This window comes from Salvelinus namaycush, chromosome 13 (assembly GCF_016432855.1).
Source record: "Salvelinus namaycush isolate Seneca chromosome 13, SaNama_1.0, whole genome shotgun sequence".
NCBI classification, from domain to species: domain Eukaryota; kingdom Metazoa; phylum Chordata; class Actinopteri; order Salmoniformes; family Salmonidae; genus Salvelinus; species Salvelinus namaycush.
The window spans coordinates 11,551,397-11,567,349 of record NC_052319.1 but is presented as its reverse complement, the minus strand read 5'-3'; the positions used below and the strand labels follow the sequence as shown (position 1 = coordinate 11,567,349).

General features: G+C 40.5%; 1 protein-coding gene across 5 annotated transcripts in view; it reads left to right on the top strand.

The window, feature by feature from the left end:
* The first annotated feature begins 2,825 nt into the window (after positions 1-2,825).
* The window catches only part of LOC120058235 (RNA-binding motif, single-stranded-interacting protein 1-like), a 48,852-nt gene continuing 35,724 nt past the window's right edge, over positions 2,826-15,953 (top strand). For 2 of the 5 annotated variants that reach the window (XM_039006747.1, XM_039006742.1), the window contains exon 1: positions 2,829-3,072. In XM_039006747.1, coding sequence (XP_038862675.1) covers positions 3,001-3,072 — 72 coding nt within the window. In that variant the 5' untranslated portion in view covers positions 2,829-3,000. Of the gene's footprint in view, positions 3,073-10,564; positions 10,871-15,953 lie in introns of those variants that run through there. The other 3 variants (XM_039006746.1, XM_039006743.1, XM_039006745.1) reach the window with 3 other exon arrangements.

Sequence of the window (15,953 nt, the reverse complement as noted above, 5' to 3'; positions counted from 1 at the left end):
GCAGAAAGCATCAAACTCAACTGGCTCCTGAGACTCAGCACTCATAAAACCAATTCAATGAAATCTGCTATTTATTTCAATAATTTGAGAACAATTACAAAAACAATCTTCACAACAAATATATACTGAACAAAAATATAAACGCAACATGCAACAATTTCAAGGATTTTACTGAGTTACAACTAATTCCAATAAATTCATTATGCCATAATCTATTGGCGGGAACTGAAACACGATGTCGTACACGTCAATCCAGAGCATCCCAAACATGCTCAATGGGTGACATGTCTGGTTAGTATGCAGGCCGTGGAAGAACTAGGACAATTTCAGCTTCCAGGAATTGTGTATAGATCCTTGCGACATTGGGGCCGTGCATTATAATGCTGAAACATGAGGTGATGGCAGCGGATGAATGGCACGACAATGGGCCTCAGGATCTCATCACGGTATCTCTGTGCATTCAAATTGCCATCGATAAAATGCAATTGTGTTCGTTGTCTGTAGCTTATGTTTGCCCATACCATAACTCCACCGCTACAATGGGGCACTCTGTTCCCAATTTTGACATCAGCAAACCGCTCGCCCACACAACGCCATACACGTGGTCTGCGGATGTGAAGCCGCCTGGACATACTGCAAAATTCTCTAAAACGACGTTGGAGGCGGCTTATGGTATTGAATTGAACATTAAATTCTCTGCCAAAAGTTCTGGTGGACATTCCTGCAATCAGCATGCAATTGCACTCTCCCTCATAACTGGAGACATCTGTAGCATTGTGTTGTGTGACAAACCTTCACATTTTAGAGTGGCCTTTTATTGTCCCTAGCACAAAATGCCATTTAATCAGCTTCTTGATATGCCACACTTGTCAGGTGGATGGATTATCTTGGCAAATAAGAGAACATTTCTGGGATCTTTTATTTCAGCTCATGAAACATGGGACCAACACCTTGCATGTTGTGTTTATATTTGTGTTCAGAGTATTATAAAGCATTTGTACCTTTTAGTCACAATTAAAAACATCCAATTATGAAAAATATTCCCCTTACTCAAATATATTTATTTGTTGATCCAACAGTAGAGTGATTAAGTTGTTAGTCGGTATCCAGTGTGTGGGAAATAACGCGAGTGGGGTATGGGCTATTTTTTCACCTGTGCACATTTTGCCCTGGCCTCTATAGTGGACTATTCAATTTGATAAATAGGCATGTCATCCATATACATCTGGAAGTGAGTAGCAGGACACATAGACAGCAGATAATAAATCGACAATGAGGGGAGCACCGAGACCACCAGTGACACGTAACAGACCCCCCTGAGCCTTTAAAACGTAACAGGAACAACCAAGTCCATGGTCATGCCATTACCTATAGCACTCCGGTTAGATGGCAATGGTGAAGGAGAATGAAAATTGATCATTTTGATGTTCAGGAGGACTACTTTGTACTCGACAGAAAAGAGCCATAACCACTACTACAATATAGTATGTAGTAGTACTATGTAGTGTAGTAGTTGCCTAAACAGTCACTGTTGCAAACCTGTGGAAGGTTAGTTTGGCTCCATGTGGCTCTAGCATGCTCTAATTACTGCAGGATCAAAGGATAGAAGAAGGTCTTCATCCTCATTAATGGATTCAAACAACATTTGCAACAGACAGCAATATGACCATCCCCAGACATCTTCACACCATCAGCTGGTGGCCTGCGCTTTAATGAAGATGAACATTACTACTCTAATGCGTTTGGATATTTTGGGGAGGAATTCACGAAAAGCTCGAAACAATCAAGAACCAAAAGGTCAGGGCTTCATATTCCCGAGAAGGAAAATGCGTTAATTTTCATGCATTATTTCTCTCCCTTTGCGAGGGAAAGCAGACGATATATCATGTTGCCTGTATGTAACCTCTCTGAGCTTCCTTCGTGATACTGTGGCTTTGTATCCTAAACCCCGCCCTACAAAAACACAACATAGTTCCTCATTCTGTATTCTCATCCACAGTGCTTCTTAGTCGGTTCCACCTGATAAGAAATGTACAATGTGGCTATGTGTCCTAGCTATTTCAACAATTTGTTGATGACAAATGCATGCAATAGTTCTTCAGTAGTACTTTCAGACTGTACTCAGAGAGCAGCCTTGGGGCCATATCGGGTCGACCACCACATTTCATGTTGTGACCTTGTGAACACATAAATGAGTTTCACTGACAAATATCGGATATGAGATGCTCCCTTCCCTTGCAGTTCCCATGAATAATGTGTGAAGATATGATTGTGATTTAAACCCTTATAAGCTACCCAAGGAGAATCATGGACCTTGTTGTTGACTTGGCACAGTTGGCAGATGTTTGTTGGTGTGCAACTGTAATAGATTGGTTTAAGTAAATGTGCATTGTGATCATGTCAGGCTTCGTTTTTTTGTTAATGAAGTTGCATTGCCTTGTCTGGATGCCATGAAAGGTAGTGTACCTTATATAATGTACCATCACTCCTTGAACCAATATGATTGTGTCATTACAGTGAAGCACTTATTGATGTCACATGGCAATGTTTGTATTGCTGGTGCAAAGGTGAGAGTGCCTGTCCAACATTGGAGACTGATGTCTGGAGAGTAGGCCTATGGACTTCCAGTGCATCAGTGACTAAAACGTCCTTTTTGTATCTTCAAATACAAAATGTATTATCAAAATTAATCAAACTGTTCTCTTGACACTGTTCTGAATGAGATTGCATGAATAGCCAACTGGTCAGCATTTGCAGTGACCACTTTGGCTCCAGTCAGAATGTGCCCACAGCAGAGAACCCATCACCCGAAGCAAGTCCAACGCCCACGCAGAAACGCAGTTCATTTGCGCAGAGGCTGGTTGATATCCCAATGTTTCGCTGTTTGGTTCCAGAGTGAGGTCTCCCAACAACGAGAGAATTGACTGACGAAAAACCGAATTGGAGGAAATACTGAAGTAACCTTCAGTTCCTGCGCGACTAGTTCATCTTTCTATATTCATGGGAAAAGTGTGGCAACAACAGATGTACCCCCAGTACTCATATTACTACCCCCGATACCTGCAAGCGAAGGTACAGTAAAACAGTGCTCTATATACTTGAAAATGGGCGATTGACTCTACATCGTAAAATGATCAATGCGCGGTTAGATTCGACAGTTGATAAGAACATGTTCTTCATCTGCCTCGGTAGATTATTGTACTCTATTTTGTCTGTCAGATTTCTTGTTCGTTGGGGTTCTGTTTATTAAGTCATTTGAAACGCATAGGCCTATGTATTCAGGAAAATAGATTGAGATCACTTTATGACTTAAGCACCCTGGACAGCTTTAGTGCATCTCAACACCTGTAAAACTCTTCTGACAGATATTTCGGTTCACTATTGACTTGGATCATTTGGATTTACATTGGGGTGACTGTGGCTCTCCAGGGTTAGCTAATAGAAACGATGCACAATTTATAGGATTACTGTTATTCCTAAATCCCTTAAACACTGCCATGTATAATTAAGTGTTAGATCAAGATAGCATCTCCCAACCCAATTAATTTTATTGTGAATTGTTTATGTAGTTTTTGATATGCTATTTCGTATTGATGAATGATCATAAGAGCGCAAGTCAGGTTTGATCGAATTCTTTACAGCATCATTAATGAATTATGTGTTGAAAATCAGAGGGCATATGGGGGTCAAATGACAGTCCTCAGTTGACCTACAGGCATCACCACTGATCATCAAGAGGCTCCTACAGAATACTTTGCCTCACTTAAGCTCCATACATGTTTAATCAGCTTGGCTGCCTATTAAAAGACAAGGTCCCAGAGCGGCAGCCCTATAGGCTGCTTAGTATGCAACAGTAAAATGAGGATATGTTTTCAAACAGAGATAGACATCTGAGTGTGTCGAGCCAATGAAAAAGACCTTAAACGGGATTTTGCAATGCCGTTGTGTTAGCTACACAGCCTATTATAGCTGTGTTATGAATGCATGGGCGATTTATTTTCCATTTTGATATCATTTGAAGAGCTTCCATACAACTAAGTGATACTAGCAAGAGCAGGTTTCTCTTTTATTTGACGATATAATTTGAAGAGAAAGTATTAGCTTATTCGCCAAAGTTAGTCAAAATGGCACTTGCATTCATTGGTGAAATTTAGTCATAAAATGCTGACTTTATAAAAGACACCCAAAAATGCTAAATGTTTTCCCTTCAAATCTCACTATTCCATTGGCTAAAGAGTCATTCTTTGAATTCGATTTAAAAATAGGGTCATTCATGTGATTTACACATGGAAAGGGATGTGGCCCCTTTCAGTTTGTTTTATGACACACCATATATGTGTGGGGTGGCCTTAGTACAGAAGTGGCTTGTCCACTTCAAACAGGGCCTTGCTCATGGATTTGTGGATAGCTGACATGGTGGTTTACATTTTACTGTCCTGCTCTGTCCTGCTGGCCTCTCTGCTTGGATCCAAATGCAATGACCCTATTATGATCTTATTGAGGGGGCCTGGCACAGATTTTTCATCTATTTTGGTGTGTATGTGATGTTGGGAGTCTTTAAAGGTTTAGTGATATTGTATGTTATTTGTTGTGATATTGATTTTGTATAGAAGAGCTGTATCATGTTCAGTAAGCGCCAAAATATTGCATTATTCATGATATGTGCTTTTGTTGTCGTCCATTTGTTGTTACGTTTTGAGATAGTCTCACAGGAATCGCATTGACAAAGCACAGAAATTCATAGCGTGTTTTAGCATGTTTGTCAAGCGACTGGATTTCTGTTTCGGCAGGAGACTAGCTACAGTACTTTGATAGAGTAATTCAAGTGGAGCAGAACAGACTGCTTCTAGTTTCAGAACAAAGTGCTTGGTACAAACTGGTGTCGAATATCTATGTGAGTGATCCAGTATTTCAGTGATCCACTAGACTAGGGGTTCACAGATTTACAATAGTTTGAAGAACAGACGGTCCTTACTGGTGAAGAAGTGTTTACATTGAAGGAAATACTCTTTTACAAGCTTAAATAATGATTAAAATCCAATTAAATCACTATTTTGTATTCTTGTTTGTTGTCAACACAAGCCTATAGTAATCAATTGAAGGTAAGCACATTAACTGCCATCGGACATTACATGCAGAGACTGTGAACAATGGCATTACGCCGAGGCTGAAAAAGCCCTATACAATGTTTACAATAAAGTTTGGAGAGTTGCCTAGCAGCTGAATGTACACAGTTGAACAGCACAATGTCGCTGCTCTTTATGTTGGTGTAGGGCTGAAAGAGCAACCATTGTGCTCCTATGATTCTCATTCTTGGGGACTTTTGACATGAACAAAATGTGGGTTTACACGGTGCACAATAATACCCACCCTGCTGTTGAGGCTCTCTCTGCCAAGAGGCTCTTTCATAAAAAATAGAGAAAAGATTGAAAAGCCTCATCAGAGTTAGAAAGATGTCAATGGTGACACATAGGCCATCAAGGTAATCATTTCTTATTCATTGCTTCTTGCGTGAAACAATTGAAATGAGCATGCAATGAAATAAAGCAACAGGGGCTGTTATATCAATTGTAATATAGCAGGAATATTTCAATCTATTTTTTTTCCTTCACTTTGCAAAGTCAATTATTACAGAGGCAGACTGTAGTCAGGGTTTTAGAATTTGGGATTTTCACTTCTCATCAAGGCCCTTGTCTTTTTTTCATGAGAACATATCTTATAAGAAAAACATAAACATCTCGTATCAGGCTATTGCATTGATAATCAATTTCCCCTTTCTTGAATTATTTATGAAACACCTCACTGGATCTGAGGCGGGGAATAGGAAAGGTAATTGAAAATGGGTGCATTCATGTCAATCATGTATTTATTTTCAAGCAATATGGATATGAATGATTTCAAATGAATATTAAAGAATGGATGTGGGTTGTTCAATGTTTCCTATTTGCTTTCACAGTAAAACAATAATAATAATACAAATCTAATTTGTTGCCATATAGAGTAGTATGACATGAAAATATTTGTTTCCTACTTGGAATACATTGCATGCTCTACATTTAGTCAGTACACAAGATGAAACATTCTTCACATTTTTAGAAGCGCTCTTATATGAATGTGGCATTCAGTATGACATAAAAAAAAACGTGAAAAGGGAATTTGCAATGTTCTATTACAACCCCTCTCAACTGACCACCAATAAAGCCAAAGCTCTCTCATTGACCAATGTGCTCTTGACAGCAAAACATCAGTTTTTGATATTCTATCCCTCAGTGCTGGTGCAGTAAGTCAAACTTAGATCACCTGCCACATGATCCCATCCCTGGTGCTGACATCACATGACCAGTGAGTGCTTCAGACAGATGGGCAGTACAGCATGTTTACCCTGTACTGTACTGTCCTGTCCAAGCTACTCTCCGTTTATCATTGGAAAACTGTCTGCAGACTTCTGTCAAAATCAAGATTGACACACATTTTCAGGATCAGGCATTTTGGGGAAGTTTTGTTTGTCTAAAGCAAAAGTTTGTAAGACCATCATTGTCACGAGTGTAGCATCCACTCTACAAGCTTTTATTGAATTGTCTGTGCAATTTGACACACTTATCATCATATTATTTTAATTTGGAAGTATGGAAAGACTTTCCATGAATCTACTCCCAATCCTGGATAATGACAACTTTAGGTTGAGCTGTTCTTACCCCACCACCATTCCACACACACACACACACACACACACACACACACACACACACACACACACACACACACACACACACACACACACACACACACACACACACACACACACACACACACACACACACACACTTTGTGGCTTACTTGCTTCCACCCTAACTCGCTGGGTGTCGTCGAAAATGATTCTGTTGCTGCCTCAGAGGGGCAGTCCCCTGAACTCACCCCTTCCATCCAGGCAGGAAGGTAAATATACAGAGCTGTTTGTAAAGCCTTCCTGGTACTGCTGGGACTCTCTTTCCTCCACTTGAATTTCAGGGTGCTGTGGTATTGCTGGATCTCACTCTGAGCGAGCTAACGGAGAGGAAGGAAATGGATGGGAGATGTCAGCCTTTCAAAGAGGACAAACTCTTGTGTTAAACCGTATAGCTGCTGTTAGTTTCCAGACAAACTGATTCTTATAATTATATGGGCTGTGGGTGCCTGATTCCTTGAATGATGAAGTAGCTGATTTCCTTACCAGCAATTCCCTGTTGCAGTCTTAAACCTACCGTTCTCATAAATGGCTAAAATTGGCATCTATAGTGGCATGGTGTGTATAGTTATCATCTATTAGGAAAGCTGCTAGATTCTTTGTAAAAGCCCTGATGTCTGTAGGGTTTGGTCTGACATAAAGCCAGAATTAAATTGATAATTTGTTAGCTCTGCTGATTCAGCAGAGACTGTATCATGTCAAAACAGCCTGCTTAGGAACTGATTTGTGGCCGTGGGAAATTGGATATCACTGCAGGCCTTTCCGTGACTGTAGGTTCACACATAGGTGAGATATTTGTCATACGTCATGTATAACAGCAATTCTCAAGCACTAGAAGTGTTGCTTTAAGTCTGTAGAGGACCAAATCTTTAGTTTTATTTCATATACACTACCATTCAAAAGTTTGAGGTCACTTAGAAATGTCCTTGTTTTTGAAAGAAAAGCACATTTTGGTCCATTAAAATAACATCAAATTGATCAGAAATACAGTGTAGACATTGTTAATGTTGTAAATGACTATTGTACCTGGAAACGGCTGATATTTAATGGAATATCTACATAGGCGTACAGAGGCCCATTATCAGCAACCATCACTCCTGTGTTCCAATGGCACGTTGTGTTAGCTAATCCAAGTTGATCTTTTAAGGCAGAGTTGCAAAGAAAAAGCCATATCTCAGACTGGCCAACAAAAAAAGAACAGATTAAGATCGGCAAAAGAACACAGACACTGGACAGGTGAACTCTGCCTAGAAGGCCAGCATCCCGGAGTCGCCTCTTCACTGTTGACGTTGAGACTGGTGTTTTGCGGGTACTATTTAATGAAGCTGCCAGTTGAGGACTTGTGAGGCGTCTGTTTCTCAAACTAGACACTCTAATGTACTTGTCCTCTTGCTCAGTTGTGCACCGGGGCCTCCCACTCCTCTTTCTATTCTGGTTAAAGCCAGTTTGTGCTGTTCTGTGAAGGGAGTAGTACACAGCGTTGTACCAGATCTTCAGTTTCTTGGAAATTTCTCGCATGGAATAGCCTTCATTTCTCAGAACAAGAATAGACTGACGAGTTTCAGAAGAAAGGTCTTTGTTTCTGGCCATTTTAAGCCTGTAATCAAACCCAGAAATGCTGATGCTCCAGATACTCAACTAGTCTAAAGAAGGCCAGTTTTATTGCTTCTTTAATCAGAACAACAGTTTTCAGCTGTGCTAACATAATTGCAAAAGGGTTTTCTAATGATCAATTAGCCTTTTAAAATTATAAACTTTGATTAGCTAACACAACGTGCCATTGGAACACAGGAGTGATGGTTGCTGATAATGGGTCTCTGTACGCCTATGTAGATATTCCATTAGAAATCAGCCGTTTCCAGGTACAATAGTCATTTACAACATTAACAATGTCTACACTGTTTTTCTGATCAATTTGATGTTATTTTAATGGACCCAAAAAATGCTTTTCTTTCAAAAACAACTACATTTCTAAGTGACCCCAAACCTTTGAACGGTAGTGTACGTAAAATGCATGCACGAATGACTGTGAATTGTTTTGGATAAAAGCATCTGCTAAATGGAATATATTATTAGATTACATTATTGCCAGCATCAATTCCTATAGAAAAGAATGAATGAAGCTTCAGGTCAATAAATGTATTCACAAGAAAGAACAATTACAATTTCTTCCTAGGTTTTGGCCTTTCTAGGGATTTTTTCCTAGCCACCGTGCTTCTACACCTGCATTGCTTGCTGTTTGGGGTTTTAGGCTGGGTTTCTGTACAGCACTTCGAGATATTAGCTGATGTACGAAGGGCTATATAAATACATTTGATTTGATTTGATTTGATTACAGTTGGCTATGTGTTTTATGTAACAACTTTAAGGCAATAGAGATATGTACCTTTGACTCCTATATAAAAGGGATAGTTGCACTGTCTGTCGCTCTCCCTGCCCTGGTCCCCATTTCTCAGTGATCTCCACGGAGTGCTAATTCAGGTCCCTCTTTTCCCTTTAAGGGTGACATATATTGACACCTCATGGTGGCCCAAAGGACCTCCCTACATGCTCGATCTATATGACTCTGCAGTGTCTTTTAGGAAACCATATGTTAAAACGTCTGTGTGTTTCAAAATGAACATACGGTATCACTTGGACAACCTCCCAAAAAATCAACAAGGAAAAAAGAGGAAGGAAAGATTCAAATTGGAGCTTTTGGTAGATCGTGGTTTAAAGTGAGCACATTCTGAAACCAAAAGGAAACGTTTTATTGTGATTGGGTTTTTGGGCTGATTTGGTTTTAGACCAATGTTGACATTGCTCTGTTTGCAGTGGTCAAAAGACCAGATGTTGCATAATCTCATTAGCAGTTGGTTCAAAGCCCCTGACACAAAAGGGCGAACAAAACGAATAGACTTAGTTAAAGACAGGAAATGCAGTTGGGGAAAGGATGTAAAGGATGACAACAAGCCAGGTGAAAGAAAGAGCCTGGTAGAACAAGAAAGAGGTCAAAAAGATGACCACAAAGGCAACGACCACCTTAAGGTCAGCATGCATTCACATTCTGACTACATCACCACAGTTGGTTTTCCAATCAGAGACTGAGAATGGCAGGTGAATTGGTTTTGATTTATAGCCTAGCGCAGCCTCTAAGTGTATGTTTTGCTATAATAAAAAGCGGGGTCACCCTATCAGAATAGACTTTGTAACTATTACTGGATTAGAACAGTTGACATTTCAAATTGGTTGTATATCTTTTCAATGACATTTTCCCATGTGTATTTTCATCTCACTGTTTGCTCTTTTTTGTCTGCTTTCATCAGTCTGATTAATACTTATTTCAACGAGTGTCCTATGGCCATAACCCCCAATGTACTTTTTCTTTCAGTGTTGATTATCTTCATAACAATTCAATAATTTGTGTTTAATGGACTAAATTGTGGCCTGCGTTCATTCAATTTCTTAAATATTCTTCAAATTGTAATAAGATACGAGTCCTGAATCGATCAAAAATATCGTACTGCTCCTTTAACTATCTAATGGCCGCACTATGGAATGTATGGTATGCATTTCAGACTAGACAAAGTGTAGCAAAACAGGGAAACATTGTTTGTAACAATCTATCGTTTATAGACCTATTATTTTATCATACCAGCTATTAACCAGCATGGCCTCTACATCTTATATAGGCTGTTTTTTTGTAGATTATCTCCTTGGAATTTGCAGAAAAAGTTATTATATAGTGTTGTTTTCATGTTATCCAGTGAAGTCATAATCCCTATACCGGATAGAGTAATGGTTTTTCCCACCGTTGCTGGGTCCGTTCTGCGGAAGACTCAATGCAAATCAATGAACTCAGTCAAAAGATCGGGGTTGGGCAAACGAAGTTCAGACTGATTCGCGGATACATTGCCATCGCTGTATAGTACAGTAGTATATGTCAAATACAGTATACTATTTAGGCCTACAGTAACCTATAGTCTATGCTTTAGTGTAGCAAAGATACGATTTGTTTTAAAAACACATCTCTGGTCAAATGTACAACTTATCCTAAACAGCCATTGGATACAAATAGTTCGAAATAAATCTGTTTTGGGACTTTGGAAACCGACGATGATTTTTGCGAATTCTGCGAACCCATTGAGGACTCCGTATCGTAAGCAGGTAAATAGCCTATTTGATTATACAAGAGGTATGCAATACTAATCCTCCTCACCACCAAGCGGACTTTATCCAAATCGCCAAACAGGAATGTTTTTTTGATCAGCCTATGGTGACGAATAGCTTAATCGCAGAGGGAATTGAAGAACAGAAAGTTTCGTTTTCAGTTGTAAACAGACTTTTGCTGGGCATTTAAAAACGTATTTCTACTCATATAGTATTAGTGGGTTACTCTGAAACTCTGCTCTATTCTCGTTGTATTCTTTCAGTCAGCTGGTAGGCTATTGCTACTGTTGTTTGTTGGTCCTTATGTCAGTGTATTTAGACCTTTTAAAAGTGAATCTAGCCACTCATCAACCTTTTTCTGTGACCTGGATTTTAACCAACAATTCATTTCGTTTATGGTTTCTATTATATAGTTTGTTATCAAATGCAATTCATTTGATATGTCGTGGTAGAGAAGTGAAGAGAGGCTCTCTGAAATTCCACTTTACCTTTAAACTTTGGAGGTTCAGGAGCTTGTCCTGGCTACTGTAATGGGAAATTCCATGATAACAGAGTGATTGCAAAGTCCATGAAAACGAATGATTGCAAAGTTAAACAAAGCATACAACTCTATTTACAAGGACTATTTTTTAACAATTTCCACTGAATATTTGACAAAAACACACTTAGTTGAAGAACAGTGCGGATGTAAAGTTTGGTAACAGAATGGCGGTTTGTGCTGTCGTTCTGTTACCAAACTTTGCATCTGCACTGTTCTTCAACTAAGTATGTTTTTGTCAAATGTTCAGTGGAAATTGTTAAAAGTAGTCCTTGTAAATAGAGCTATCTGGTTTGTTTAACTTTGCAATCAGTGAAAAATCGGAGTCTCACCGCCGCTCTGTTACTGTGGAATTGCCCTCGTGTTCCAATGTAGAACTGGTTCAGTAGCAGTGCCTAGACAATGTTGATATTTGACCTATTTATATGACTGGAAGGATTCTATGTAAACCATCCCAAATCACTTTTTCATATTTTTCAAACCTACAACAATGTAATAATCCACCCAGATAACATTGAGGTCATGAGGAAATGTATTGGAATGACCTTGATATAATTGAATGATAGTTTGGAAAATATGATGTGCCTCTGTAGCTTGCTGTTTCGCATGTTAAATGAATGCATAGTGGAATGTAATTCAAGCATGCATCCGGTTTTCCCAACTTGGAATGGATTAACATTCTTGACATAATGAAACTATTGATGGTGTTGAAGACTTCAGGATTATTCATATTCAGTATAATTCAAGTCTGCTGTCATAACAAGAGACCAGTTTTTTGTTCAGTGCTGGGATAGTGCTGTGAGGGCGCGGTCTGTGTTACTGGATGCGCAGTGTATTTCCAGCTCGGATATGAAGGCTCTGCTGGTCTGGAGCATGCTGATAAGAGGCTGGGTTCCCCCCATCACACTCCCTTAGACTCTGGAGCTCAATAGGCAGGCAGATGTATGAAAACAAGTAGGCTTTCAGTCCTGTAGAAAAGGGACTTTCTATCCTTTAGTGTGTGGGTTTCGCCGAGGGAACTGCGGGCATTTTCCTCAAAGATTGTCTTTGTTCATATATATCTGGAGCTGATGGCACACTTCCTAGTTGGGGGACTGATGATGAGATCAGATGATTATGTCAAGCTATAACATTAACTAAATGTTCTCTTTCTCTTCGCTATTACATGGAACAGACTGATAGTTATGTATAGAAAGTTAAAACAAGCCATTGAATATATTGGATTGCTGTGAAGGACTACATGATCATGAAGCGCTTGTTGTTCAAATGTTTATAAAGCACAAATATCCAACAACACCGTCTTTAACATTATGAGAGCAATCAACATGGCTCTCAACCTATACCCAATGCTTTCTGTACCATGTGCACTTCATACCAGATGCGTCTGTTATGTGTTCAAAAGGTGACTGTGATTGAAGGACCTTTAGAGTTGACAGAAAACACGTGAAAGAATTGACTGTTTTGTAAAGTGACCTATCAGGACGTGATACTCTTTGACAGATAGCCTGGAGATTACATGCGATCCTTCTTCTTGCATGTTACCTGAATCCATGGTATTTGGGACATGTTTTTCAAAATCCATGCAATGATTCTCAATCAGGTTCTACTGTCAGTGTCACCTAGGAGGACACATGTCAGCTTTGACCTTTTATCTCCTTTTTCTCATGTCTTTTAGGCTAGGACTATGTATTGAGTTATAAGGCCAACTCAATAGGAGAATATTCAATGCCACCTTTGGGTCCAGACTTTCAATGTAATCTTTATTTAATGCACTTGCAGAGTAACATTGTTGTTAACCGAATGAGACATGATGCTGAATGATGACTCATACAACAGTAAGTGGTAGAATTTGTGATATCTGACCATGGATAGTGAAATGGATAGTGAAATGCTGTGAAAGGTGGTTTAAAATGGAAATTCCTGATCCCTATAGACCCCACCATGAGATTTATGCCCGAAACAGAAACATCCAGGGAGTGCAAGATTAACATGGAATAGTGGGGTGTTGGGTTTCTTCAGTTGTATTTCATGGAATGGACTTCTCTGTTCAAAAACAACAGTGACAAAGACCAGGGTTATTTTTGGCACATTGAAATTAGAAAGTTGCATCTATGTCAGTTACATTCTTTGTCTAGAGGTTAATAATAGCCCGTATGTCAGATATGATGCTTGATAGATAAATTGTACCTTGCCTCGTATCTCGAAACCTCTAGCCGATAGGTTATGACCTCAAGCATGCACGCCATGGTGATTAATGTCTTAACCTGTCCTCCCACCATATAGAGGGAAAATACATGGGATCCTTCAAACGCCAAGAGTCCCGTCAGAGTTAATTGAGGACAGCCCTCTGAGATAATTTTAGAGTCATAGCAGCACTCTTTGTGAAAAGGTAGTCATTTAATTTGAATAGTTTCACACCATACAAAGAGCTGTTTGTGTCAGAAAGGAAAACAATGAAGGAAATGAAATACTCATCGTCGCCTTGAAAACAGCAGGTCAAGTCGGTTTCCGTGGTGAAGGTATGTGAACCGGAAAGGAAGAAGATCTCTTGCTTGGAACGAGTCCATCTTGAGGATTGAGCAATTCTGTCACCACTTCATGATTGGGATTCCATCAAATCAAATTGTATTTGTCACATGCACCGAATACAACAGGTGTAGACCTTACCGTGAAATGCTTACTTACAAGCCCTTAACCAACAATGTAGTTTTAAGAAAAATAAGTGTGAAGAAAGTATTTACTACAATAAACTGAAGTTAAAAAATATATATTTTTTAGGGCCTTCCTCTGACACCGCCTGGTATGGAGGTCCTGGATGGCAGGAAGCTTGGCCCCAGTGATGTACTGGGCCGTACACACTACCCTCTGTAGTGCCTTGTGGTCGGAGGCCGAGCAGTTGCCATACCAGGCGGTGATGCAACCAGTCAGGATGCTCTCGATGGTGCAGCTGTAGAACTTTTTGAGAATCTGAGGATCCGTGCAAAATCTTTTCAGTCTCCTGAGGGGGAATAGGTTTTGTTGTGCCCTCTTCACGACTGTCTTGGTGTGTTTGGACCATGATAGTTCGTTGGTGTAGTTGACACCAAGGATATTGAAGCTCTCAACCTGCTCCACTACAGCCCCATCGATGAGAATGGCGGTGTGCTCGGCCCTCCTTTTCTTGTAGTCCACAATCATCTCCTTTGTCTTGATCACGTTGAGGGAGAGCTTGTTATCCTGGCACCACACTGCCAGGTCTCCGACCTCCTCCCTATAGGCTGTCTCATCGTTGTTGGTGATCATGCCTACCACTGTTGTGTCGTCTGCAAACTTAATGATGGTGTTGGAGGCATGCTTGGCCATGCAGTCATGGGTGAACAGGGAGTACAGGAGGGGACTAAGCATGCACCTCTGAGGGGCCCCTGTGTTGAGGATCAGTGTGGCAGATGTGTTGTTACCTACCCTTAGCACCTGGGGGCGGCCTGTCAGGAAATGCAGAGAGAGGTGTTTAGTCCCAGGGTCCTTAGCTTAGTGATTAGCTTTGAGGCCACTATGGTGTTGAACACTGAGCTGTAGTCAGTGAATAGCATTCTCACATAGGTGTTCCTTTTGTCCAGGTGGGAAAGGGCAGTGTGGAGTGCAATAAAGATTGCTTCATCTGTGGATCTGTTGGGGTGGTATGCAAATTTGGGTGGGTCTCATTCTGGGATAATGGTGTTGTGAGCCATGACCAGCCTCTCAAAGCACTTCATGACCACAGACATGAGTGCTATGGGTCGGTAGTCATTTAGGCAGGTTAGCTTGGTATTCTTGGGCACAGGGACTATGGTGGTCTGCTTGAAACATGTTGGCATTACAGACTTGGTCAGGGACAGGTTGAAAATGTCAGTGAAGACACCTGCCAGTTGGTCAGCGCGTGCTCGGAGTACACGTCCTGGTAATCCATCTGGCCCTGCAACTTTGTGAATGTTGACCTGTTTAAGGATCCTACTCACTTCGGCTACAGAGAGCGTTATCACACAGTCGTCCGGAACAGCTAGTGCTCTCATGCATGCTTCAGTTAGTTAGTTGCCTTGAAGCACGCATAGAAGTAATTTATCTTGTCTGGTAGGCTCGTGTCACTGGGCAGCTTATGGCTGTGCTTCACTGTGTAGTCCGTAATAGTTTGCAAGCCCTGCCACATCCGCCGAGAGTCGGAGCCGGTGTAGTAGGATTCAATCTTAGTCCTGTATTGATGCTTTGCCTGTTTGATGGTTCGTTAGAGTGCATAGAGGGATTTCTTATAAGCATCCGGGTTAGAGTCCCGTTCCTTGAAAGTGGCAGCTCTACCCTTTACCTCAGTGCGGATGTTGCCTGTAATCCATAGCTTCTGGTTGCGGTATGTACGTACGGTCACTGTGGAGACAACGTCATCGATGCACTTATTGATGAAGCCAGTGACTGATGTGGTGTACTCCTCAATGCCATCGGAAGAATCCCGGAACATATTCCAGTCTGTACTAGCAAAACAGTCCTTTAGGTTAGTATCTGCGTCATCTGACCACTTCCGTATTGAGTGAGTCA